Source organism: Lissotriton helveticus, chromosome 11 (genome assembly GCF_964261635.1).
Source record: "Lissotriton helveticus chromosome 11, aLisHel1.1, whole genome shotgun sequence".
NCBI lineage: Eukaryota > Metazoa > Chordata > Amphibia > Caudata > Salamandridae > Lissotriton > Lissotriton helveticus.
In genome coordinates, this window is record NC_136072.1 from 789,429,325 (window position 1) to 789,455,605 (window position 26,281).

A 26,281-nucleotide genomic window follows, 5' to 3' on the forward strand; every position below is an offset into this window, starting at 1 on the left:
ACTCTTCAGCTTGGATTTTACCCAATGCGAATCACATCTACATTTTTTTCCTTTTCTTCTTTGTGTCCAACCATGGGGTGGGTGGGGTGAAAAATAAATAAAAAAGTGTGCATGAGGTAACTCATGACGAAATGCTGCTGATTTAATATGACCCCTTTTTTATTTTTTTATTTCCCTTTTTTCTCGCATTTGGTTTTCTTTTAAATATTGTACCAGTCTCGCTGGTTTGGGCAAACAGCATCTGTTGATTTCATGTATATATGTCTCTTTCTATGTAAATTGAAATGTTGGAAATTCGCAGCGCTATATTGTAATATTGTAATCATGCACTAATAAAAAATAAAAGAAGTCTGAAACAGAACATCCAGAATACAATTGCAAATACTTATTTGCAGTATGTTTCTTATTCCATAGGAAACCATTACTGCGTAAAATCTCATTTGTGTGACATTGTTGCTATCTGTAAAAATTGTTGACTGGAAAAGGCCTTACCAGATTACAATTTTCTTAGTGTTAAAAATTCTATAAAAATACCCATTATTTTTCTAAATTGGTCTTCAGTTTCTTCTTGTGTATGCCTCATTTATTGACTGTGTGTGTACAACAAACGCTTATCACTACCCTCTGATAAGCCTAAACTGTACATTCACACTACCACAAAAGAGAGTATTTGGGATTATTCATTTAAGCCATGTAAACCAATAAGGGTTGTTTGGGCTTTCTACATAGTGTACCTGATTTAGCTACACTACATCAAAAGACAGCTTCCTGCAACCACCCTTTAGTTTGAAATGAACATCTATTTCAAGGGAGCCCCTGCATAGGTAGACTTATTTTTGATTTGTGAGATGGCTCAAATAACCTTCCTATACAGACTCTGCTTTGCGAATTGATTTCAGAATCCTCTCAAAGTATAATTTGCATGGCTCTATTGCAAATCTTCCTTTTTGGGGCCTCTGCTAATGAGAAAACTAATGGTTTGAAAGCAAAGGAAGTTCATTCATTTGTTTTGGAACACATGAGATCATAGCAGCGTTTTAATTAGATTTGGTCATTTACTGAAGGTGCTTCACAGAGCGTTCAGGCCCTTCGCTGGTAACACTTTAACTAGGGGCCCAGATTAAGGGGAAGAGATGGAGGCTGAGCCGCTCCTGAACTTTCCTCCAAAGCAAATTTCTTCGCAATGTGGCTTTGTCTACATCCAGTACTGCTTATTTTTCTGCTGGGAAAGATGATTGTAAAATATACTTGTAAATAATAATGGATCTTTTCCGACAAGTGTGTATTGGAAAATGTCCCTACGTCACAACGCCTGGTTGATCAAATCTTCCCCAGGATTATCTCCAACTCAGCAGACACTTTCACATGTCCAATTTTATTCTATTGCAGCCGGACGTAGAACTCCTGTTTCAGAAAGTCAATGTTCTACATACAATTTCTGATCGCAAGAGTCGGACCAAAAAGCAACTCCATTTATCACAAATAAGTAACTCAAATTCATATTTAGACAGTGATTCAAAATGATGACTTTACAGATTAGAGTTGTGCTTCTGAAAAAAGACAACCATTTCTTCACTTTGTTTAATTTATTTAGCCTAATTTTACTTTTCGTGGAGATGCACAAAAGACGTGTCTGGTCTTTATCAAAGAGAACACCATTACTGTTCAAGTGACTTGCTTTCTAATTGAAATTTGCCTTATATTTACATACCAAATATTCCTGTATTTCGTTGATTGACTAGTGAACACGTACCTGTCTGTTAGGGAAATGGATCAACACACTTCAGAGTGCAGTCATTCTTCACAGCCTGTATTTCTTTCTGAACTGAGAAAAATCCAAACTTCAGATTTTTACTCCTCACTTGCATGGACTTGACAATGGAGAAATTGTGAAACTGTTAATCGCTGGACAGAAGCTATTCATTACAGAAATTGACTTGGAGGTGTGCTGTTTTGTGAGCACAGAGAAGTTCTATTGCATCTTATTTATAGCTTTTGTTCTGTTTATATCTTCCAATTCCATTGTTTTTAAACGGAAAAAGACATCTGGGTAAAATAAGAAGATGCGTATCTCACAGGGAAGAGCTGACTCAAACAAGTTGTGGCTGAAATGTTAAATTCCCCTACCTTGGAGTGCCCATATGCGAGATCTGTTAACTCGAGCTTGTGGTTGCATTAGGAGTCTTTTCCAAATCAAAATTCTCAAGGCTCTCCAGGCATGGGAAACAGCCATTACAACGAAGCCTTTACAACGAAATCGTTAACCACGCATGCAGTACAACGCATGCGTGGTTAACACGAAAGCCTTTACCACGCATACCTTTACTACGAGGTTTGTAGTAAAGGTATATGTGGTAAAGGTAAAAAGAAAAAAAAGAAACTCACCTGAAGTCACGTCGGGTATCAGCGTCGTTTAAGAGAAAACGGAAAATAAACTTCCGTTTTCTCTTAACGACGTATGACGTCACCACGCTAGTAATTGTGGTAAATGTAATGCGTGGTAAACAAATTCCGTTGTAACGCATGCGTGGTAAAGGCATGCGTTGCAACGGAATTCGTTGTAACGTCATACATTCTCCAGGCATCTACTTGGTATTGAGTGGCAAGCAACACTAACACAGAGGGCAAATACATTCTGCACGTTTTACATATATAGGGACTGAGATCATTGAGCCACACACAATAATTTTAAATGTATGGAACTGCCTTATAGTATGCTCCTCGAGATCCTGTGCCTTGCAAAAGCACACAATTAAAGCCCCCCTTCTTAAGAATTAAGCACAGAGAAGATCACTGATTGTAGCTGCCTCCAGAAATAGCAGAATTTTCTTTGAAGCAATGTAGCTTTGATCACGTATATCTCTCTGCCAAAGGAGAAATGGAAAATGCATTCTCGTCTCATCCTAGGCACCAGAACTAAGACCTCTGTGACATGATTTTGATATGTTGATGCAGGACATTTCTGTAGGCAGCAAAAAGTAGTATGCAACCCTTTTCAAAATCCCTAAACACATAAATGTGCTTTCCCACCAGCTCTTTTATCAGTGCGGTGTTAACAACCTTGAGGAGTGTTTCTACTTAATTTGTAGATTGACTTCATTGCAGACGTCTTATATTTACTTCCACAGGAACTTTCTGTGTCCAGTAATTTTAATTGTGTGTTTGTAAAGTCATTGAATATCTGACAGCATACCCTAAGTCACAATCTATTTTGAGATCACCAATTTGGAAACTGCAATCCCTTTGTTTTTTGGGGCATTAAAGAGTAGGAGATGTCTGGAAAACGTAAAGTATTTTGATTTGTCCCCTTGATGCTGATTGCACTTGTGGCTCTGTGCAAGGTGTTTTCAAACTAGGCAATAGGTTTAAAAATGTGCACTGGGAAATGTATTATTTGATGAAGATAAATTCAGTGCAATGTTGGGGAGAAAGCAGAGTTGTGTCCTTAAAACTATCTTGGTTCTTTAAAGAACATCAGACTCTAAATCGTAAATACTAGTTGACGTAATGGGCACTACAAAATCTTAATGTTTTTTGGAAAGAATAATGTGGGCACTACTAAATAGCTGCAATAGTTACCAGTGGAATGGACAAGAACGAGTAGTGTAATCCAACTTTAGTTACATTTATGCAGTATGGCACAAAACTTAATAATCTTCTCCAAATCTTTTTTAATGTAATCTCTTCTCCTATTTTCCCCTACTTTCCTGACCGTACTGCTGTGTAGTTTTAAAGACGAGGGAATTCTTTGCTGGAGAAGACACATTTATTTACCTGTGTTACCAGTTCTCCAACAAGACTATCTTCCTAAAATTCATGGGTACACTTCTGACCCTAATGTGGCAGCCAAGGGTTATACGTAGGCTGAAAAATTAACTGAGAGGTCCTAGCTGGTGCTCAGAAATTTGGGACTCACCGGCTCTATATAAAACAAGAAACACCTTTCTTCTAAGGACTTTAAATTTATTTTTTTATCTTTAGTTGGATTTATAATTAATCAATGAAAAATATGCAAGTAGTTTTGCTCCAGATTGAAGCCTGGTAATTGCAGTTTTTCTTGGCCAAGTAATCCTTTTCAAAGATTAATTCTAGTTAAGTAACTTTTTGTTTTCACGTTTTATCCGCATAGGTACCCTGGATGATCTTGTGGGACCTGCGCCACTTATCTCTTTTAATGAGGCACTTCAATACTTTCAAACTGCTGATCTCTCTGAGTGCCGGGTAGGTGTAGCATTTTGTGACGTATTGTGACTTTTGGACACAAAATAATTCTCAAGCCATCTCTGGTAATATGCATTTAGCCTGGTTATTTATTTACAGCATGAAAAATGCAGTGTAACTGCAAACCAGCTGAAACTGCTGAGGAGGTGATGTTTCCTTAGTTTCGATCTATATTTTTAGTTTCTGGTTCCAATAGTCATTTGACATGCTGACAGATGGTTGGTATTTAATAAGCTGAAATGTATGGTGTAGAGTGTTCTCTTTTGTTTCACTGATCTTTATCATACCTCTCTCTTTACAGAAAAACATACAGCCAACTGTGCGCAGGACGGGGCTGTCGGCCATCTCCCACTTCCTCTTCGGACCCCCGCGTCTGCATCGTGTTCTACAGGAAGAACGGGACTTGGCTCTTACTATTGCCCAGTGTGAGTCTCTGTTCAAGGTGGCAGACCTTCACTGAGCTCAAGGATCGTGGTCCAGGTCTTAACTATAGTGCTGGCCCACTGTCTCTTTTCTGTATCTTTGATTTCTCTGAGAATATTATTCTTGGATTGTTCAATTGCAGGACAAAGAAAGGTTACTCTTTGGTAGGGTTTCTAAAATGTGTAGGTTTGGGACCCCATGGGCCTCAGGACAGGGCTGCAGTAAGTAGCCTGATGTGTCCAGTTTAACTGTTATAAGTCGTAGCCAGAGCCACACTGGCTACCAGGTGTTTCTTTATAAATAAACCATGCAAAAAACAAATAGTTGCAAACACACTTTATAACCATTTGTTTCCGCATTGTTTATTTAGAGGTATTACAAGTAGGAATATGGCCGGCAGGTCCCCAGCAACAGAACTGACCCCTACCCTGCCACCCAACTGAAAGACCCGTAGAAGGTCAGGCCTGACTGTAAACCAGTTTAGTAATTAAAGTTTGTCAGAGGTTCTCAGCATTTTTTAGAATTCTGTTTGTTATGAGAAATTGGTGTCAGACCGTTTAAAATTGAGAAACCATGTTCTGTGGCGGTCTTATATTTGCTCTGGGTCTTTCCTCCAGATGTAGATTTCAACTTACCTGTACTATGCATATTCTTTGCCTCTTTATAAAGTACAACTACTATTTGCACTGGCGATAGAGCCACTCTCCATCCATCTATGATGCACTAAAGAGCCATGGGGCATCCCCCCAGGGCAGTGGTTCTTAAGCTGTGCGCTGGAGACCCATGAAGCCTACTCAGGGGGTCAGCGACTGCTTAAAAAATTAAATAGAATCAACAGATTGATAAAGAGTGTGTTTGTGTGTGTGTGTGTGTGTGTGTGTGTGTGTGTGTGTGTATATATATATATATATATATATATCTATATATCTATATGAATGAAAAAATCTTACTGAATATTGCACCGACAAGGAGTGGCATCAATTGAATTTAGAAAAGCTCCAACCATTCCCATTAAACTTAAGATTTTTTTTCTTCATTTTTGTTTCTAAATTAAATAAAATATTTCATCATTTGTGTGTTCTTTTTGAATGCGGGTTTCTGAATTTTTGTGTATTGTTTAGCGGTTGAAACCATTGTAAATGCCTAGGCTAAGGTCACCGGCTTCCAGCAAGGACTCGGTAGTGGTCCCTATATTCCAATAATGATTCACTGGAGGTGCCCGGCTCCAGTAAGGATTAAGTGGGGGCCCACAAAAGTCAAGAGGTTAATAACCACTGACCTAGGTATAGCACACAAACAAGATGCTGCTGGATCAGCCTTTTGAAGCCATGTGTCTTTGGAGTACATTGCCCCCATCAGGGATGGGCCTCTTGTTCATGCTTCTTCGCTGGCTTTATTATTTTGTCAGCTTGTCACTGTACCGGACTGTCAGGTTTTAAAGATCCCTAGACTGTTCTGGGTGATAAAGGTTAGAATACTGCTCAAGGCCAGGTAGCAATGGCTACGCTTCGCCTTCCCACAACTGCGGTCCGTTTGGGAGTACCGTACTGTGAGCATTACTTCCCTGCCTCCCAGCTCCAGTGGCTGTGCAGCTGTTTAGAGGGCACCACAACAACTCAGTAGCCTGGGCCCTTAATAGGATATTCTAGTATATTTGCCTGGGAAGTCACTGCTCGTCCTTCTCCTCGCTTGCTCAGGGTGACCTACCAGTGCTATTGCCGAATGTTGCGCCTGATAGCGTGGGCACTACACTACGCACCTGTCATTTTGCTATTGAGCCTGCTCCATTCTCGGCAATGGCATGGCTCTTGCTCTTGCTGCCATGACTCAGTGAGATGCCTTTGACATAGAGTCCTCCGGGGACCTCCCCCAAGAAGGCCTCCTGCTAAACTTTGAGGAGCTTGCTGAATAATATGGGATCCCTCAGGGTAAGTTCCTAACTTATAGTGTAACGCAACTATACCATCACCTCACGAGGTATTACCAACACTACATACCATGGGATCCGGGCATCACTTAATCAAGTGGATGACAAAAGCTCTTACTACACACATGAAATTTCATTTGACTCTATTGAGAGAGAAGTGGAAGGTAGAGCTGGAGGATGCATTCAGAGATGCGGAAAAGGACCATATATTAGCCCCCCTGCCACTGGGTCCAAGAATGCCAGATTCAGGCACATTTGTTTTTTATTTAACACGGAGCATACTCATCCCCTGCAAAACTCAACACATTTTGGGGGTAGCAGATATCTCCTGCCAGAGATGTGGGTCTGCGTTTGCAGATCTGTGTCATATGTTTCGGGAATACCCTGGACTGATGCATGTCTGGGCCGCGGAAAAGCGAATTTGTCTCACTTGTCTGTTCATGGCAATCTGGACATTTGGGAGGTGTGTCCCCAAGGTACATTTAAGCGTTCCAAATCCCCCCCAAAAAATAATCCCTGAACCGCTTTTTTGACTCAGCCCTGGTGATGCATTGTTATATCTCCTACTGCGGCAAGGGCAGTGCCCCTCCATTTGCGACTAAATGGTGCAGCTTAGTTCTTTTCTGGAATCAGTCCCACAGTACGGCTCGGGGCACGAGGAAGCCAGAGGATTTCAGAAACCTCTATTATCACTGGACTGGGATGAGCTGACCTCCATATTTGAGGGCTTTCCTAGAGATAATACCTTACTCCCTGTAGAGGGTGTGTCACAAATCCTATTCGGAGGGGGCACGTCCCACATCTTAGACTTACTGAGTATGCTAGTCTAGGCTCCCAATCATGTTCCTCATTAATCTGTTCCATAAACACCTGCGAACAGCTTAGGCACACCAGACTGTGTGCCTGCGGGCACAACTCCCTCTTTATCAGTTTATGCACTGTGCGCAAGCAACTGGCAGTGACGCGTACCTGAGGTGCACAGTATTATAGCACACTCATGCTTCCACCAATGTTAAGCCCCCACTCCCGCCCTCATTCAGTCCTATTAAGGTCAGTCTCCTGGACAGTGCCACCTACTGATGCCCTCATGTTTTATATGGTTGTAATGTTTTTTCTTACTCTGTGTTGGTGTCTTCACCGACCTGTAACTGATGATCCATTTGTGACCTGACATCACTGCTTACTTGGCTTATGACGGTTTTGCAAATGGAATGATGTTTGTATTGCAAAGTGTATCTAGTCATCGGTCTTTTCTATTTTTGAGAAGCACAAAAATAAACCAATTTTTTTTTAAAGGTTAATGTCCTTTGTTGTTGCGGTGTACCATATTAGCCAACTACTGTTTTTTCTGGCCTTTGTTCTGTGGGATGTTGCTGTATGGCTTGGCACAGTGGGAAATGCCATTGTGAGCTTGGTGATACTCCTCAGCATGACAAATCAGTGCTAACATAGATATGTGTGTGTGATGTATGTAGTGAGGTCTTCATGTTACCTGTAGTTTTTTCAGCATTTTATGTCAGACTTCTACAGTTGAAATATTTGGCTATTTTCTAGAGTGTTGCAAGTAATGTGTTTTGTTTTGTTTTTCGTTAACCGGAGTAAGGAGTGGTGATCATTGTGCCCTGTTAGTTAACTTTTGTATTTTCCTTTATTTTGTTGTATACCGTGCCCTACTACAACTCTTCCAATCATCTTTAACTACCATAAGAGTTTAAATATAATGTTCTACCATAGCAAATGCTAGTAAAATGCAGGAAATTTGGCGGGGCTGTGGTGGCTTAGGGGACTTTCGCCACATTTGGTGGGACTGCTCCGAGATTCTGTCCCATATTAAAGACGTATTGGGCTATCCAATTCCGAATTCCATGGAGTATGTCCTGCTGGGGCTAAGGGATCCTTTACTGGAACATCAAACGAGGGCTGATAAACGCATGGTATGGCTGTGTTTAGGGGCGGCCAAGTTGACGCTAGCGACCGCCTGGAAGAGCCCATCTGCTCCGGCTATTTCATTGTGGCATGCACGGCTGTGGCGCCTTTTGAGTATGGAGAGATTGTCTGATATATTTATGGGGAACTTCAAGAACTTCATATTTACCTGGGGTCCCTTGGTGAGGTTCCTCTCTCGGGGTCTCCCTTCTGCAGTTTGCCCCCCGGCACTTCGTGCACTACACCTATTTCAAGTTTAACCATTCGGTGTGGGTGGTTGTGATGTGTGGATGTTGGTCGCCACCTCCAGGGGAAGGGTGTGGGTGGGGGGGGGGACTGGGGGGACGTTGGGGGGTTGTTGTTACTCTTGTTGCGACATGCTTCTATGTGGGAGTGTCCGAGCGGCGCTCCTATTTGACACCAGCTTGCCTTGGGGACGCCTTCTCGAGCCCGATGGACACTCGTTACGGACTTGCCGCACTCATTGCTTTAGTGACCACGAACATTGATATGTGAGGCAACATATCTTATTTGTATGGGGGGCGCTATGGCCGGGTTCCTGGCATCCCCTATGTGGGAAATGTGGCGTTATGTCGCCTGTTATGTGGTTCATCTCCTTCTTTCTCCCCTTTACTTTCTACCTTTTCTTTCACTCTTGAGCAAAATACCAAAATAAAACTTTTACAAAAAAAAAAATGCAGGAAATATTTTTTGTTATGTTTTCTAGACGTTCAAGCAGTCTGAAACCTGTGAGTGTTTTTGAACGGTTTAACACTTCTGCTAAGCCTAAACTTCTCCTTGCAGGCGCTCTCGACACAAGTCAGAAGGTGCACATGCGAGTTTTGCAGACAGTGTACAAGAAGCTAACCGGTTCAAGATTTGACTGTCCCCGCTTTGGAGCCCACTGGGAGCACCTCGGTTTTCAAGGTGAGTAGTCCCATATTCTGCAGCTGGTCAATTTTGTATAAAACTGACACTTCTGCACTGATTGGCTCTTCTGCAGTTACAGGTTTGTAGACTATCCACTCCCATTGGGGTGATCTGGAATAATGGTCCCTCTGTCTTGTGTGTGAAAATAATACTTGGTGTAAACCAGACACGTCCTGAAACTCACCAAATGCATTATCTTTTCATTCCAGAAGCACACCTGGTAGTGGTGCTTTTTCATATCTGATAGAGAATACTAGCCGCAGACTCCTTAACGTAGAATTATCCCCAGGCGTGAGACTGGATCCGGATTTTTTTTTCACAGCATCCCAGCGCGCCGGGGTAACAGCATCACGCGACTCCGCCCTGGCGTTGTCCGCGTACGTGACATCAGCAAGGTCACATAAGTCTCACCCTGACGCACCTACGTCAGTTTTTTCCTTTTCCGCGTGCAACGCGGATCTGGATCGTGCACCTGGCCTGTTTCGGGCCTTTCCCTTTCGCTTGTTGCCTGTGTGTGAGAACAGTGCGAATGCCTTCGGGCTTTAAGATGTGCTCGTCTTGTGCGCGCCAGATGTCGGCGACGGATCCTCACCCCATCTGCATGTGGTGTTTGGGAGAACACCACAACTCCACTGATTGTGAGGCGTGCCAGCATATAAAACCGAAGTTCCAGCGGGAACGCCGGATGAAACCTCTTTAAGCCTGCATGTCCAGGTAGGCGTCCTCACCACACCCGGCCCCTGCGGAGGGTTTCAGGAATTGCCTCCTCCGCCTCCGTCTTCGACATCGTCCTTCTCCCAGGCCGCAAAACCGTAGCTCACCTGTCGGTAAGTTCGCAGTTTGTCCCCGAGGGCTCGTTCCCGGCCTGTTGGGGGCGCGGGCTCTCCGCGGGTGGTGCGGCCCGCGTGTCGTCCCCCTATCCACCTTTTCCCGGTGTGGGGGCGTCTAGAGCCCAGATGGAGACATATATGCGGCGGCCTTGCAGGCCTCGCTGGCTTCTCCTCCTCCTCCTCCTCCTTCTTCCCCATCTGGGACGTCTGCGGATCGATCCCTTGCCGTGTGCGGGCCATCTGCGGCGTCACCTGTGGCTCCGTCCCCAGCGCCGACTGGCTCGGATCCAGGTTCGGAGGATGTGGTGCCATTGGGGTGCGGCCTTCGGGGGTCCTTCCTTCGGACCACAGCGCCTCTGCTTCGCCGCAAACTCCTGCAGGAGTCCCTGTGGTGTCGCGGGAGGTTGCAGGGGCTCCGGTCACATCCCCGGGACTGGCTCTCGGGACAGGCGGTGGCCTCGTCCAAGGCCAAGGTGACACCTCTTAGGCGCCGGCGGCTGCTGGTCCTGGCGGCGCCACAGGGGCTGGCGAAGGGCCCTTCTTGTCCCGTCATGGGCCGAGGCTGGCGGGGGACCCCTCGCCCCTCCCCAGGTCCCTCTCGCCTCTCCACGCAGGCGTCTGCTTCGTCTGAGGTCGGGTCGACGCCTTTCCGGTGCCGTTCCTTCGCCGCCCCGGTCTCCTGCGCCGTGCGCTGTGGCGGAGGCCGGTCTAGCATATCCCCTAGCGCCGGACGACGATGTCCTGCCTCAGATTGTGGACTCTACGGCGCCAGGCCGACGTCTTGTCGTTGACTCATCTTCGGAAGCCTCCTCTTCTCCAGAGGTTCGGCGCTTGCTTGTTTCCTCCTCGCCGGAGACGGGCTGCTGGGTCGTGGCTTTTTTCTCCGACGTCATCTAAGGACGGCTTCTCGCCGTCAACGCAGCCACGGTCTTCGCCCGAGGCGCCGCAGGTCCCCCACTCCTTGGTCCCTCTTCCTCCTTTCCGGACCTGGCCCTTCCTTCCTCCGGTTGCCTTGGGGGACGGCCGCTTTAGCTTGCAGCCGTCTCCTACTAAGGAGCTGCTATCTCCACTGTGGGGCCCTACGGAGGCAGGTGCTGCCTTTGCTCGTGCTGTTTCCACGGCTGTGGGAATCTTGCGCATGGGTGATCCAGCTGCCCATTTCCCCACGGATTATCCTCTGGAGGTCCTCCATCAGGGTTCTGGTGGTAGGGAGCTGCTGCTTCCCTTCGAGGGTTCGCTCCATTCTTCTCCGCCCCACCACGGGGGACCCAGTGCCCCAACACCTTCTGCACCGCCACCATCCGGCGCAGCAGGATCCTGTGTGTCTTTCCCTCCACCCTTCTACTAGGGACCCTCTTTTGCAGAATGCCTTCCCCTCTCTGCCACCACTGTTGTCTCCCCCGTCGCGGAAGGCCTGCTGGCTTGACTCCTGGGGGTGTAATGTGTTTGCCTTCACCAGTGTGGCTCTGCGGGCTCTTAACACTCTGTGTGTTTTGGCTAGGGCCACTTCTTGCTTGTGGGACTCGGCGGAGTCCCTTATGTCTGCCGCTTCTCTGGAGGGTGCCTGTGTTGATTTGCGGCACCATGTGTTGGCTGGCCGGGAGCTGGCGGCGTTTATTCTTCGCTCCGCTCTGGACATCTCGGAGGTGCTTGGTCATGCCATGGCTTCTTCGATCGCACTTCGTCGACATGCCTGCCTTCGGGACAGTGTGATCCCAGAGAACATTCGAGAACGGCTGGTGGACCTTCCCTTCAATGGCAGGCTTTTGTTCCACACCCTTGCGGACTCTGCCGTTCAGAGGTTCTTGGCGGGGCTTCGGCCTCCTCCTCCTTCTCCCCCTCAGTGACCTGTGAGTTGATGTGGTTTTTCGGGAGGTGTTCTTCCGTTGGTGTGGGTCGCCCCAGTTGTGTGATCTGTGTAATTACTGTGCATTCGAGTCTTTTTTCTCAGACTGTGGTGTTGTTGGCTGCTGGCTGGCCCTTTTTGAATATTTTTTTTTTTTTGGGGCTTTTGCTACGCCGTGTTGGCCCTGAGACTAGGCCTTCTGTTATTCTTATTGACTGATTGGCAAGCCGTCTGCGGGTTCTCCGCAGGTCTTTCTGTTGTCCTCTGCTGCGGAATGTTTTTTCCTAAGAGGGTTCCTATGTCTGTGGGGGAATGGTAGCTATTATATAGCTCTGTCTTGTGCTGGGGAGGTGTGGTCTCCTTTCGGACCTCTGCTCTCCGTGGCATTACGGTATGTTCCAGGTGCAATCCTCTTGCTGATAGTTTTGGATTGGCTTGAGTTGCTCCCCGGGCTGTCTTTCTCCGGGGTCACTGCGTTGTTGGCCTGGTCTGGCCTGCTGTCTGCGGCCTTGCGTCATGGCTCTGCCTAGTTCCTCTTCTTTTTGGGCCGTGTGTGTGGACTCCTCCCTTGGGGATTTATCCGGGCCCTTCTTGGCCTTCCTGGTCTCTGTCTTCGGCTGGCGCCTGGCTTGCCCTGAGTACACCGTTCTGTGGTGTTGTCTGCGTCTGGCCATGCATGCCGGTGCCGACCTACTGTTTAAATGCACCATTGTGCCTTCTGGCACTTTTAGACAGTCCTCCTTGCCTTGTCCGTTTCTTCCAGTGGGCCCTGCCTTCAGTTCTGCCTCTCTTCCCTAGGGGTTGAGCTAGTTCTTGAGTTCCTTGCCCCTCTTCGGTGCAGTCTGTCCCTGCGGGATGCTGGGCGGTTCTCTCTGGGTGTCCTTGGGCTACCCTTTCTGCTTCTGCCTGCCTCATTGTTGAAGGTGCCGTTCTGTCTGGCCTGTTGCCTTCTGGCTGTGTAAGGCTTAGTTGCCCTCTTCACTGGGCGTGTTCCCGGTGGGGGGGGGGGGGGGGGGCTTGCCTTTGCTCTACCTCTTTTCCTTGGAGTCTCTAGGTTGCTCTTTTTCCTAGGTGCTCCTCTTCCTTTTTTGGGCCTTGGGGCTACTGGGGGAGGTTCTTGATATCTTGAATGGGTGTGGGGCGCTCTGGCCTCCTTTCGCCTTGCCCCTGTTTCTCCTGCTGATGGACGGCGGGCTGCCTCTCCTTGTCTTCCCGCATCCCCTCTGGGGTTGGTGGTCTTCTAGATGCAGGGTTTTCCCTTGCCTGGGGGGACAGGGCTCTTTTATCCGTGGGCCTCGTCCCCTGTGGGACCCTCTATTATGTCCAGGCTGGTGTGGTCCTCTTGCAGACCCTCCTTCCCCTTGGGTATGGCTAGGGTATCTATTCTACGTTAAGGAATCTGCGGCTAGTAGTCTCTATCAGATGTACGAGTTACTTACCTTCGGTAACGATGTATCTGGTAGAGACGATTCTAGCCGCATTTTCCTTCACGGCCCGCCCTTCCTCCCCGTTCTGCGAGGACCTTTGGCTTGGTCTTCTGCATTTCCCTCCCTGTGGGTGGCTATGTCTTCAGTGAGTACATTCTGTCGCTCTTTCTGACAGGTTGTTCGTCCTGTTTACTTGTTCCTTTCTTCCCTTTTTGGCACATTGGAGGATAGGTTTATAGGTACTTCTGTGCCCTTGTGCTGTAGTTGGTGCCTACCTTCTACTCCCCCCCCCCCTTCCCCTTTCATTACTAGGGGTTCTGGCTCCCTTTGCTATCTTCTAGGTTGGGGTCTTTTGGCCTGGCCTCTGCCCCTGTTCCTTATTATGGGGCTGTCACATTCTGTGATGGCGCTGTCTTGGAGTCTTTTCGTGCCTTGTTTGTCCCGGACTGGTTCCCCTTCATTGTTATTAGGTGGGGTTGGAGGCCTGCTGCATGTTATCATGACGTTTTTTCATATATTCCTTGTCTCCGGGGGGGCTATCGCCGTACTGGCAGGGTTGCTGTTCAGGGCAGTGCTCTGTTCTTTCTTCTTTCCCTGCCTTTGGGTGCTGCAGTGTCTGGCACTACTCCTTATGGTGTTGTTCCTCACCATTCCTTTTTCTAATTTTTCTGCTCTCTCGCACATTGTTCCTATATTCTCAGTTTTGTCTGATGGCTCCGCGGAAAATTTCTCAGAAGAAAACTGTCGTAGGCGTGCCGGGGTGGGACTTATGTGACCTCGCTGACATCACGTACGCGGACAACGCCAGGGCGGAGTCGCGTGATGTCATCCCCCCGGCGCGCAGGGATGCTGTGGCAAAAAAAATTCCGGATCCTGTCTCATGCCTGGGGATAATTCTACATTAAGGAATCTGCGGCTAGAATCGTCTCTACCAGATACATCGTTACCGACGGTAAGTAACTCGTACTTTTGGAATCAGTGTTTTTTACTTATTGACTGTGACTTGGTTTATTTAACACCTTTTATTTTGAAGAAACGGTGGCTTAAAAATGTTGATACAACCCTCCTCATCAGGGAAACAGAAGTGCTAACAAGATGCCTTGGTTGCATTTGTAATCTGTCAGATCATGCCGCTTCCAGATTCCATAAATGCGACTCTTTCATGCCCGACTAAAGACAATCTAAGGGTTCTCTCTTACTCTTTCCTCACAGTACCTTCCGTGAGGCAAGTTCATTAATTTGAAAAATGCAGGTAACGTTCTTGCTCTTTTAAGAGCTCGAGAGAAGATGGCGCCTCCCACTTCTGGGCTTTGCCCCATTCTCCTAGTAGTTAGCTGGCTCATACTTCCACATCATCAGCATGATGCGCAGAATATTTCCTCTGCTACCGGATTCCTTCAGAAAAACTTTGGTGCAAGCCCTTATATTGAGTCGTATTGACTACTGTAACGGACTGCTCCTTTCTGCTAATGAAGGAGTTCTGGATAGGCTCCAGGTGGTCCAGAATACGGCAGCTCGCCTTGTCCTAAATGCTCCCCCTAGAACAGCATCAAAACCTCTATTACAGAAACTACACTGGTTGAGCATCCGACAAAGAGCCAAGTTTAAGATATGTTGCATTATCCATAAATGCTTAAACGGAAATGGCCCTATATACCTGGAGCAGAAATTTACCCCCTACACTCCCTCCAGATCGTTGAGATCTAGTGAGAATTTTCTGTTGGCAGTACCTCGTGCAAAAAAAACCAGACATGGAGGGAAAGCTCTATCTGTTGCAGGACCCACACTGTGGAACAAACTGCCTCTGGCCCTCAGGCTCTGCACAGACCATTTAAAATTCAGGAAGCAACTGAAAACTCTGCTGTTCATTGATAAAATCTAGACCTTTCCCCTCATCTGCATATTTATTTAGACTCTATTTGGTATCACAGCGCAGAGATACTCCGGTTGGAGTCGATTCCAGCGCTATAGAAACATATAAATAAATAAATAAAGCCAGCTCTTTATATAGTGAACTAAAATGAAGTACACTGTGTAATGATTCCAGGCAACCTTTATTGGTTTACAGAGGAAAAATGTATTATACTAAATGCTGTCTTTTGTGGTAGTATGAGCAAGCAGGTCATGCTTATCAGAGGATAGTACTTAGCATTTGTTGTACTCACAGAGGCAATAAATGTGACACACACTCAAGAATAAATCCGGGGCCAATTTTGGAAAATGTCATATTTTATATAAAGTGTGATACCAAGAGCTTAGTTATCAAGTAAGTACTTTTTTAAATATTGTTTTTTGCAGGTAAGTAAACACTTCACTTCAATGCGTCTTTACGGAGCAGTGCTCCCTTTAGGAGAAAAGGCATATTTTGCATACAGTTATGTTCGAGGCATGTGGGCTGCTGAATTCATATCTGTAGCCTAGATCGCCGCCTAGTGTTGGGTCCGGATGATTGCACATTGTTGTCCTGGAAGAGTCTTCGAAGTATCACGAGTTAGGTGGCTCCTCCCCTGGACTACAGTGCGCATGGGCATCGACTCCATCCCCAGATTGTTTTTTTCCGCCATTGGGTTCGGATGTACTTTCGTTCTCTCCAGTTCGGAATCGACAATATTCTCTAGGCCAAAAGGCCTTTTTCTCCTATCGTCGGTATTGTTTGCGTTCGGTGCCCGGTTCTGTTCGGACTCACATCCCGAGTTTGACATCCAGGGAGTCGCGTGGCTCTTTGGTGATCGAGGCCCAGTCGGCGCAGCAAGACCCTTGACGACGCGACATGGAACGGAGCCCGTTCAAGAAGTGTCCCGTGTGTGGATCGAAGTACCCACACATTGACGTCCACCCGGTGTGCAACAAGTGCCTGTCGCCGGACCACGATGAAGCCAACTGTCTGGCTTGTTAACGGTTTCGTTCGAAGAAAACGATTCTGCTTCGGCGCGTGGCGCGCATGGAGGCCCGGCAGTCGGCACCAGCACCGGTGGACATCTTCGACAGCGAGGAAGCAGACGAACACGACGTTCAACTGCAGATTTCACCTCCAGCAGAAGAAATCGACTACGACTATCAAGTGGATGTCGAAGGCCTACCCGTAGAAGAAGTCGTCGACGAGGTAGGAGACGGTGATGAGGGCTATGAGGCCATGGAAGATAGCTCAGAGGAAGAGCTATGCCCCGTTCGAACTCTTACGAAGGCTCAGGTCGAGGGATCGCCTATTGGCCTTACCCAAGACCTTCTATCAAAATCCCCGGCCCCGCCTCCCGGCCCGGCTACGGACACTTAGACGGAGCCGCCATTACCGAAAACGAAACCGAAAGTGAAACCTTCGGTGTCCACACTACCTAAAGTGGTTCAATCGCTTTCGAAACCGAAACCACCTGCTCCACCGTCCACAGCCTCGTCCTCCGAGGTGTCGGAACAGCCCAGGCCGAAAAAGCCTGTTGACCCGGCGAAGTCTGTAAAATCCGTCCAGCCAAAGCAGACCAAGGGCGTCGAGCATAAGTCCAAAAAGGCCGTCGAGACACAGTCAAGCAAGGGCGTCGAGCCGAAGTCCAAGACGGGCGTCGAGCCGGAGCCAAGCAAAGGCGTAGAGCCAAGGGCCGCAAGAGGCGTCGAGCCGAAGACCAGCAAGGGCATCGAGCCGAAGCCTGGTGCCCCAAAGGCGGTTGCCCAGGCCGCCGACACAATCAAGCCTAGGACCGAACAGCCCAAGGCATCGACGCTCGACTCTTCACACGTGGGTGGACCAAGATCTTCTGTCGTGTCGACGAAGCCGTCCGCTTTCTTCACGAAGCAGGTCCCGGACTCCCTGAAGCGTATCAGGGACAAGGCTTTGGCGGAGGACCCCAAAACACCTTCCGCACCGAAGCAGTCGGTCCCCGCCTCCAAGTCATCGACGCCACTCCTCTTCACGTTGCCGCCGAAGGTGGCACCGAAGGCATTCGCACCACGGGCGGCACCCGAAGCGACCTTGCTGAGTGCTGCGGGGTCCAAGGCCACTCTCCCGGCTGGGGGCTTGATTCATCGACCACCATTAATGGAGGACCAGTCGGAACGTTTCATCGATGCCGACACTGGGAAGCTTACGCTTTACAAGCGGAAAATTACTGCGACAACGCCTTTGGAGTCATACACCATTCCTCTAAAGCGCAAAAAGCCTGCATCAGATTCACCGGTCTTGGTCGAACCACTGACTCCTCGGACTCAAAGGGTTGCCACACCCTCACCAGCTTATTCGGATGCCGAGGATGCTGGGGATCAGGACGAGGAATACAGCTTCCCGGCCCACACAGATCCTGATGAACAACAGGACGCATGGGTGGACACAGGGGACCAGGGGGATCAGCAACCCGCCCTTGATCCTCAGATATACAATGTCAAGACCTCTCCCACTGAGGATTCTGCGGCATTCAATGCCTTAACTGAAAGGGCGGCAAAAAACCACGACGTTGAACTGCATGCTGACCCTGTGGAGGTGGACTTCCTCTTTGACACTTTTTCAACAGCTGAAAAGACTGTAAAAACCCTCCACATGCTAAAAGGGGTCCTCAAACATGCTGCGGACATCTTCAAAGGGCCCACACGGGCAAGGGGTGGTCAACCCTAGAATTGAAAAAAAATACCGACCGGCACCTGGCGACCCCACCTACATCAAAGGCCAGTTGCCATTGGACTCCTTGGTCGTTTCTAATGCCCGCAAAAGGGCGAATTCGCAGACCACTGGTGAAGCTCCTCCCCCAGACAAAGAGTCCAAAGTGCTAGAGGCATCGGGGAAGAGAGTAGCAGCTCAAGCGGCCAATATCTGGCGTATCTCTAACACGTAGGCACTCTTGGCTCGGTACGACAGGGCACACTACGACACACTAGAGACCCTGTTGCAACATCTCCCCGACCAATATAAGGAGGCTGCGGAGATGCTTATCCAGGAAGGGAAGCTCATCTCCAACGCTTCAATTAAGTGTGCACTGGACGTGGCGGACACTGCGGCCAGGGCAATAAACACCAGTGTGATGTTAAGGCGTCAAGCATGGCTCAGAATCTCCGGATTTAAGCCTGAGATCCAAACTACCATCCTCAACCAGCCAGTTAACCCTGACAGATTATTTGGTCCAGAGGTGGATACAACCTTGGAAAAAATAAAAAAGGATACCGAGACTGCGAAGTCCATGGGCGCTCTCCAATCCCAACAGTTTCGGGGGAGCACTTTTCGTCGCTCAGGCAATAGGGGTGTTTCCAGAGGCCAAATGTCCCAGCAAACACAATTCAATAAAGGTGGGGCGCAATCCTCTTACCCCAAGCAAAATAGAGGAGGTTATCGTGGCAACAACACCAAGGGCAGGGGCAACAACAACTCCCGTTCCTCTGCCTCCAACAAACAGTGACGCCCTGTCACTGCCCCCCGACCATTCCACACCTGTCGGGGGGAGACTCCAGCAGTTCCTGCCAGTCTGGAAATCCATCACCACAGACAGGTGGGTCAGGAAACTTATCCAGTACGGTTATTGTTTGGAGCTCACATCCACTCCACCCAACATACCACCAAAACACCGTCCTATGTCCGCAGAGCATTTGCACTTATTGCAGCAGGAAGTTCTTGTCATGCTGCAAAAAGGTGCTATAGAGCTCGTGCCGGTGGAGGAAGAGGGCACAGGAGTGTACTCCCTGTACTTCTTAATCCCGAAAAAGGCCTATTCTCGACCTCCGGCCCCTGAACCAATACATTCTCTCGGAACACTTCCACATGCTTACGCTGCAGCAGGTTCTTCTGTTACTCACTCAGGGGGACTTCCTCGCAACCTTGGACCTCAAGGATGCTTACTTCCACATTCCACTCCATCCATCACACAAAAAATACCTCAGGTTCACCATTCAAAATAGGCATTATCAATTCAAGGTCCTTCCTTTCGGAGTGACCACGGCCCCCAGGGTGTTCACCAAATGTCTGGCGACAGTGGCTGTGCACCTCAGGAGGCAACACATCCATGTCTACCCTTATCTGGACGACTGGCTGGTGCAGGCAAAGTCGGCCCAGCAGTGTGCCGCCGACATGTCCCACACCATTCACCTTCTTCACGGTCTGGGCTTCTCCCTAAACTATCCAAAGTCGCACCTTCAGCTGGCCCATGTGCGGCAATATCTGGGTGCAACAATCAATACTCTGGCAGCCACGGCTCAGCCAACTTTAGCGCGGATCAACAACATCCAGTCGCTAATCCACCAGTTCAGACCGCAACACTCTCTTCCTGCGAGAGTGTTCATGCAGTTGATAGGCATGATGGCCTCCTGCATTTTCATAGTCCCGCACGCGAGGTTACATATGCGTCCGCTCCAGGAATGCTTAGCGCATCAGTGGAATCAGGCTCAGGGGCAGTTGAAAGACCTAGTGTTGATCACCGGTCGGGCATACAACTCTCTACATTGGTGGAATCCACACAACCTTTGCAAGGGCCGACCGTTCCAAGAGCCTGTCCCACAGATCATCCTGACGGCGGACGCGTCTCTCCAGGGATGGGGAGCTCACGTGCTCCACTACACAGTGCAGGGACTATGGACAATACAGCAAAAGAAGATGCACATCAACTACCTAGAACTGATGGCAATCTTCACGGCACTGAAAGCATTCAAAGTACATCTGTGCAGCAAGGTCGTGATGATCCGGACGGACAACATGACAGCCATGTACTACATCCAGAAGCAGGGAGGTACACACTCTCCACAGTTGTCTCATCTGGCTCAGAGCATGTGGAAGTGGGCCATTCAGAGGAACATCTTCCTCATGGCAGAACACCTCCCGGGCACAGAGAATCAAATGGCGGACCTGCTCAGCAGGTACAGCCACCAAATGCACGAGTGGGAGATACATCCATCAGTACTCCGCCCGTACTTCCAGCAGTGGGGTCATCCACAGATAGACCTGTTCGCCACAAGGGAAAACGCAAAATGCCAAAGCTTTGCCGCCAGGTTCCCTCACCCACAGTCGCAAGGCAATGCGATATGGATGAACTGGTCAGGCAGATTTGCGTACGCTTTTCCCCCAGCACCTCTCATACCGCTGGTGGCAAGAAAGCTAAAGCAACACTCGATGACACTCATCCTAGTTGCTCCGACGTGGGCACGCAAGCCATGGTACACCACGTTTCTAGAACTCTCCGTGGTACCGCATCAAAGGCTACACCTCACGCCCAGGCTTTTGACGCAGAGCCGTGGCGACATTCAGCATCCAGATCCGCAACAGCTCAACCTGGCGATCTGGCTCCTGAAGTCTTAGAGTTTGGCTACCTTAACCTGCCCCCTGAATGCATGGATATCATACGGGAGGCGAGGAAGCCCACTACCAGAGCTTGCTATGCAGCAAAATGGAAGGGGTTTGTCATTTACTGTGCAAAACACAACATCAACCCGCTAGATGCATCCACTCCCAAAATCATCTGCTATTTGTTACATCTTTACAGATGCAATCTCGCATACGCTTCCATCAGGATACACTTATCCTCCATAGCGGCTTATCTCCAGAACAGGCAGCATCTCTCCCTTTTCAGAGTGCCTGCCATTAAAGCCTTCCTGGAAGGCCTGAAGCGGGTCATCCCTCCCAGGACCCCGCCAGCTCCTGTATGGAACCTCAATGTGGTCCTCACCAGGTTGATGGGCCCACCTTTTGAGCCTCTACATTCATGTGAGATTCAGTTCTTGACATGGAAAGTGGCTTTTCTCATTGCCATTACGTCTCTGCGACGTGTTAGTGAGCTACAGGCGCTCACTGTACAAGAGCCATTCATTCAAATTCACTCCAACAGGGTGGTGCTGCGCACTAACCCTAAATTTCTTCCTAAAGTGGTTTCGCAGTTCCATGTCAATCAGACCATTGAACTGCCCGCATTCTTTCAGATTCCAGAAACAGTTGCCGAAAGAATGCTCCACACTCTTGATGTCAAACGAGCCCTTAAGTACTACATCGATAGGACCAAACACTTTAGGAAAACACAACAACTCTTTGTTGCCTTCTCAGCCCAGCACAAAGGCAACCCCATTTCCAAAGCAGGTATAGCCAGGTGGATCGTTAAGTGCATTCAGATTTGCTATCACAAGGCTAAGCGCACTTTAACGGTCCCTCCAAGAGCCCACTCCACCCGGAAGTTGGGGGCCTCTATGGCTTTCCTTGGTAATATCCCTTTGGAAGATATTTGTAGAGCAGCCACATGGTCTACACCACACACATTTACTAAACATTACTGTGTAGATGTGCACTCCAAGCAGCAGGCAGCTGTAGGGCAGGCTGTTCTTAAAACACTTTTTCAAACTTCTGCAGCTGGCACAGGCGGCCGCCGTTAATGGAGGGACTGCTATATATTCTATGCTACAGATATGAATTCAGCAGCCCACATGCCTCGAACTGAATATGCTACTTACCAGTATGCATCTGTTCTTGGCATGTAGGGCTGCTGACATTCATATCGCCCGCCCTCCTCCCCGGCGCCTGTAGCGGCTGCAGACTATTTACATTTGCTCTTAGCATGGCCATCGCTTACACTCTTACACTCCATCTTTGCCACAATGGCTAAAAACAATCTGGGGATGGAGTCGATGCCCATGCGCACTGTAGTCCAGGGGAGGAGCCACCTATCTCGTGATACTTCGAAGACTCTTCCAGGACAACAATGTGCAATCATCCGGACCCAACACTAGGCGGCGATCTATGCTACAGATATGAATGTCAGCAGCCCTACATGCCAAGAACAGATGCATACTGGTAAGTAGCATATTCATTACAGTCTGTTTCTGTGGGTCACCTTTCAGACTTAGGGTAATAGGGGGCCACGGTCCAAAGTACCACCAGCAGTTACCTGTTACCTCATTTGGGGTGTCCAAGTGCAGAAGGGAGGGTTAGGTTTGTAGCTGTGTGCATAACGCCAGTGGAAAGAAGGGGGCTACCTGGAAATGAGCTGCAGAGGGGGACTTAGGGACAAGTCAGGAAACTCTGAATGGGGGGGGGGGGGCTGGGTCACATTGGTGCTGGGGATTAGAGGGCACAGCTGGTTCTTCGGTACCCGGGCTGGGGTTTTGGGGACAAGTCAGGAAACTGAATGGGGGGGGGCTGGGTCACATGGGTGCTGGGGATTAGAGGGCACAGCTGGTTCTTCGGTACCCGGGCTGGGGTGCTCAGTTGCAGAGTGGAATTGTCAGCTGGGCTTTATACGTCCTAGGGCCTTGCGATTGTCGGTTTCGCCAGGTGAGGTTGCAAAATCAGGACAGCTGGGCCACTCTGGAGGCGGGCTCAGCGGTGCTGGTGTCCCTCGATGACTGCTTGGTCTCGGTACAGTGGGAATCCTTATTGGACTCACACAAGCTCTGTTTGCTGCAAGAGGTGCGGTACCCCTGGTATTCGTCCTGTTATATTCGTGGGTTAGCGAAGAAGCTTATCTCTCTAATATTGTCCTCACAATAACATTTCAGCTGTGAACCTTTGCACATATTCGCATGTACGACAATGTTGGATTAGTTTCTCTGAAACTACTTTGTTTACAAATCCAGCTTTGAACAACATTATCACGATGTCTTGAACATCCTGTACTAGGCCTCTTTACGCACTATGTACAAATGCCGTCCTATCTTCATCCATGGGGCAACAGAGCTATCTACATATCCATGCCATCGCTAATCTACACAGACCTTGCAAGGCTGCTTTCTTTTATAAATAATGAGCATCCCAATAGATTAGTTGAAACACGTCAACTGTCTCTGCGGGTCCCTACATGCTGAGATTTCACCACACAGCGATCTGACATCTCCGTTGTGATTAAGACGGGCTACTACATTCTCTCTCACCAGAAAATGGGGTTGGCTAGCCCCTGGGGGGATGCTTGGCTTTACACCTACACACAATCTTGGTACAGTAAGAGTAGGGTTCTGCATAATAGGAGTTCACCAGATTACTACCTTGTTATATGCCTGCATATAAACACTGTTTTTGCACTGTGGTAGAACTAGATCTACTATTTACGCTTTTGGTGCTAGTAATCACTTTCATCTGCCTCTATCTACTGATTATTGCAGCACATGTTTTCTATACAAGGATAATTTGTGTTCAATAAATATGTTGAAAAGGTCCCACTGTGTATTCTGTATATTTCTCTAAGAACAAGTGAGCATGAGTGACTTAGCGAAAGATTCCAATCTAGTTCCACGATCCCTGAGGGTTCAGGGTTGTCATGTTTATGTCTTATACAGTGATTGCCAGAAACCATTTCCTCAAGGTTAGGGGGCTTACGGTGGCACTGTGAGCTAGGTGGCCTATAGGCCAATATATTCTGCAGGGGTGTCTGGCATCCGTCAAGGAATCAAGCCCCTAGATTAGGTTGGCAAACCAAATACGCAGATGCTACTAATTAGTAGGAACTACACGACAGTCCCCTGTGGCTCCGGTTGGTTCTGGTGTCCTCTCACACTGAGGCGGGACAGCTCTGACATTCAGGAGCACAGGTACCTTTTCCTGAAGGGCTGCTGTGTCAGGCTGGCCGGGGACTGGCAACTCGGTGAACCAGACTTTGCTTCTTTGGTGCATGCGGACTACAGGGGAGTAGGTCCTCTACTCCAAGGAAGATTGCTGGCAATTTAGGAAGGGCTGTCTATCTCCTGGGGTTCTTGGAAGATCTTCAGCTGCAAGACGAGTCGCTGTGCACGATTGTTGAGACTGGTGCAGGCAGAAAGGGTTTGGTGCATAAAGTCCACAGCAAGTCTTCAGTTCTCACTTTTCTCGCTGCTCTTCTTTGGATTTTTCTTCCAGATCCGTCGAATCCGAGTTCCTTGTGTCAGGGGTGCCACCGAAATATTTAATTTAGGGGTGTTAAGGGGAGTGACAGGTAGTAGCCCATGGGCTACTTACCTTTACAGTGACGACACCCTCTATATGGCCACTTCCTATGGGAAGTGGGCATAACCATGAAACCATGACCTAGAGAGCCTAATTCCGCCAAAGCTAAGATGATGGAATTCTAAAATTCATATTCACATCAGGTAGTCCACCTAATGGCTAGAACTAGCCTGAGGGAGGAACACGTCTCTGGACTAGCTAATTTTCATGCCGGTCCTAGTGCCAAATGGGCCCTGGCAGAGGGTGGCATTTCCCCTGTCTGGGGAAGTCTTTGGTTGCATATCAAAGGTGGCTGAAGCCTTTGAAGCCTCCTGTCTTGATATGTTGATCACTTAGTCATCCTGCTTGGAGCAGGTGACAACACCTCTGGCCGGAGCAGGCACTGTTTCTTCAGGGAACCCTTCTTAGCGTCCTTCTCCTAGATACCAGTCGTACCATTTACTAGGGACTTACAGGGGGTGCTAAATGTATTGGGGGGGAACCATGGTATACTTTTAGGAAAAGAGATCTGGCACTGGGGACTTGTATAGCGGGAACCCAGTGCACTTCTGTCAAAACTGCTTCAGAAACTAGACAAAATGTTGGGGTGACCATTTCAAAAAGGGACACGTTCCTAACTCCCTACCCCCCCCCCCCCCCCCCCCTAATGAAAGAGAATGAGACTAACCATTCCTAAGAGAGGCCCCTATAGTCTACACTAAACCTCAGCTCTGGTTTTCCACCCTTGGAATGAGGTTTTGGGACTTACACATCTGGACTGGCTAATACCGTGCCCAAAAACCATCACGAAAAGGGTCCTAAGAAGAAAAAACCCAATGCCCCCTGGTTCACTCAGACCCTAGCAGATAGTCACCTTTTATGCCGGAGACTAGAAAGATACTGGAGACAAACTTATGACACGGTCTCCAGATCACGCTATGTACAACAGAGGAAATTATATCTCTCTGACATAAAAACAGCAAAAAAGGAATATTACACTAAGCTCGTAACGGAAGCACACCAAAACCAAAAAACTATCTTTACTATAGTTAAGTCATTTACCCATCCGAAAGCCCTTCCCATCAAAATACCCCCCTCAGAGAGCCTATGCAATCAAATTGCAGATTTCTTTGTTGACAAAATTGTCAACATCCAGAAAGATTTCCCTCCTCCTTCGACAACCCCCTTAGAGGTAACAGTCAACTACCCTCCTCTCTCCAGTTTCAAATCGGTCTCCCTGCAACAAACTAGTAAGGCAATTTGGGCCTGTAAATCAGGAGCGCCTACTGACTCCTGCCCTCCCATCATTCTACATCACCTGATTGAGACAGTTAACCCCTACATTAATGCCATCATTAATGAATCTCTTGAATCCGGACTTGTACCGGCTGACTGGAAGAAGGCCACCGTAAAACCCCTGTTGAAAAAGCAGAACAAGTCTCCAACAGATTTGACTAACATGCGCCCCATCTCCTTACTTCCTATCCTCGGCAAACTCACGGAGCACTTAGTACATGAGGAGCTTAAAACTTTCGCAGAAGCCCATAACATCCTGCACCCCCAACAATCAGGTTTTCGCTCCGGTCACTCCACCGAAACAGCTTTGATCGAACTCGCTGACTCCATCAAATTCCTGCAGGATGAGGACAAGCAAGCTGTCCTCATCCTGCTGGATCTTACAGCAGCGTTCGACACTATCTCGCATGTCATCTTAATCAACAGAATGCGCGAGATTGGCGTGACAGACACAGCCTTGGCCTGGATTTCATCATTCCTATCTAATAGGTCCCAGACCGTGTCCCTCGGTCCTCACCTTTCCTGCGAAAAACTCATCACATCTGGAGTGCCCCAGGGGTCCATATTAAGCCCCCTATTTTTTAACATCTACATGGCACCCCTCCTAGCTGTGATAGA

General features: G+C 48.3%; 1 protein-coding gene across 2 annotated transcripts in view; it reads left to right on the forward strand.

Annotated features, from left to right (window-relative positions):
• ELMOD3 (ELMO domain containing 3) overlaps positions 1 to 26,281 on the forward strand; it is a 213,786-nt gene that overhangs the window by 100,599 nt on the left and 86,906 nt on the right. For both annotated transcript variants that reach the window (XM_078666748.1, XM_078666747.1), the window contains 3 exons: positions 4,130 to 4,221; positions 4,523 to 4,646; positions 9,302 to 9,424. In XM_078666748.1, the coding sequence (XP_078522874.1) occupies positions 4,130 to 4,221; positions 4,523 to 4,646; positions 9,302 to 9,424 (339 nt within the window). The remainder of the gene's footprint in view (positions 1 to 4,129; positions 4,222 to 4,522; positions 4,647 to 9,301; positions 9,425 to 26,281) is intronic.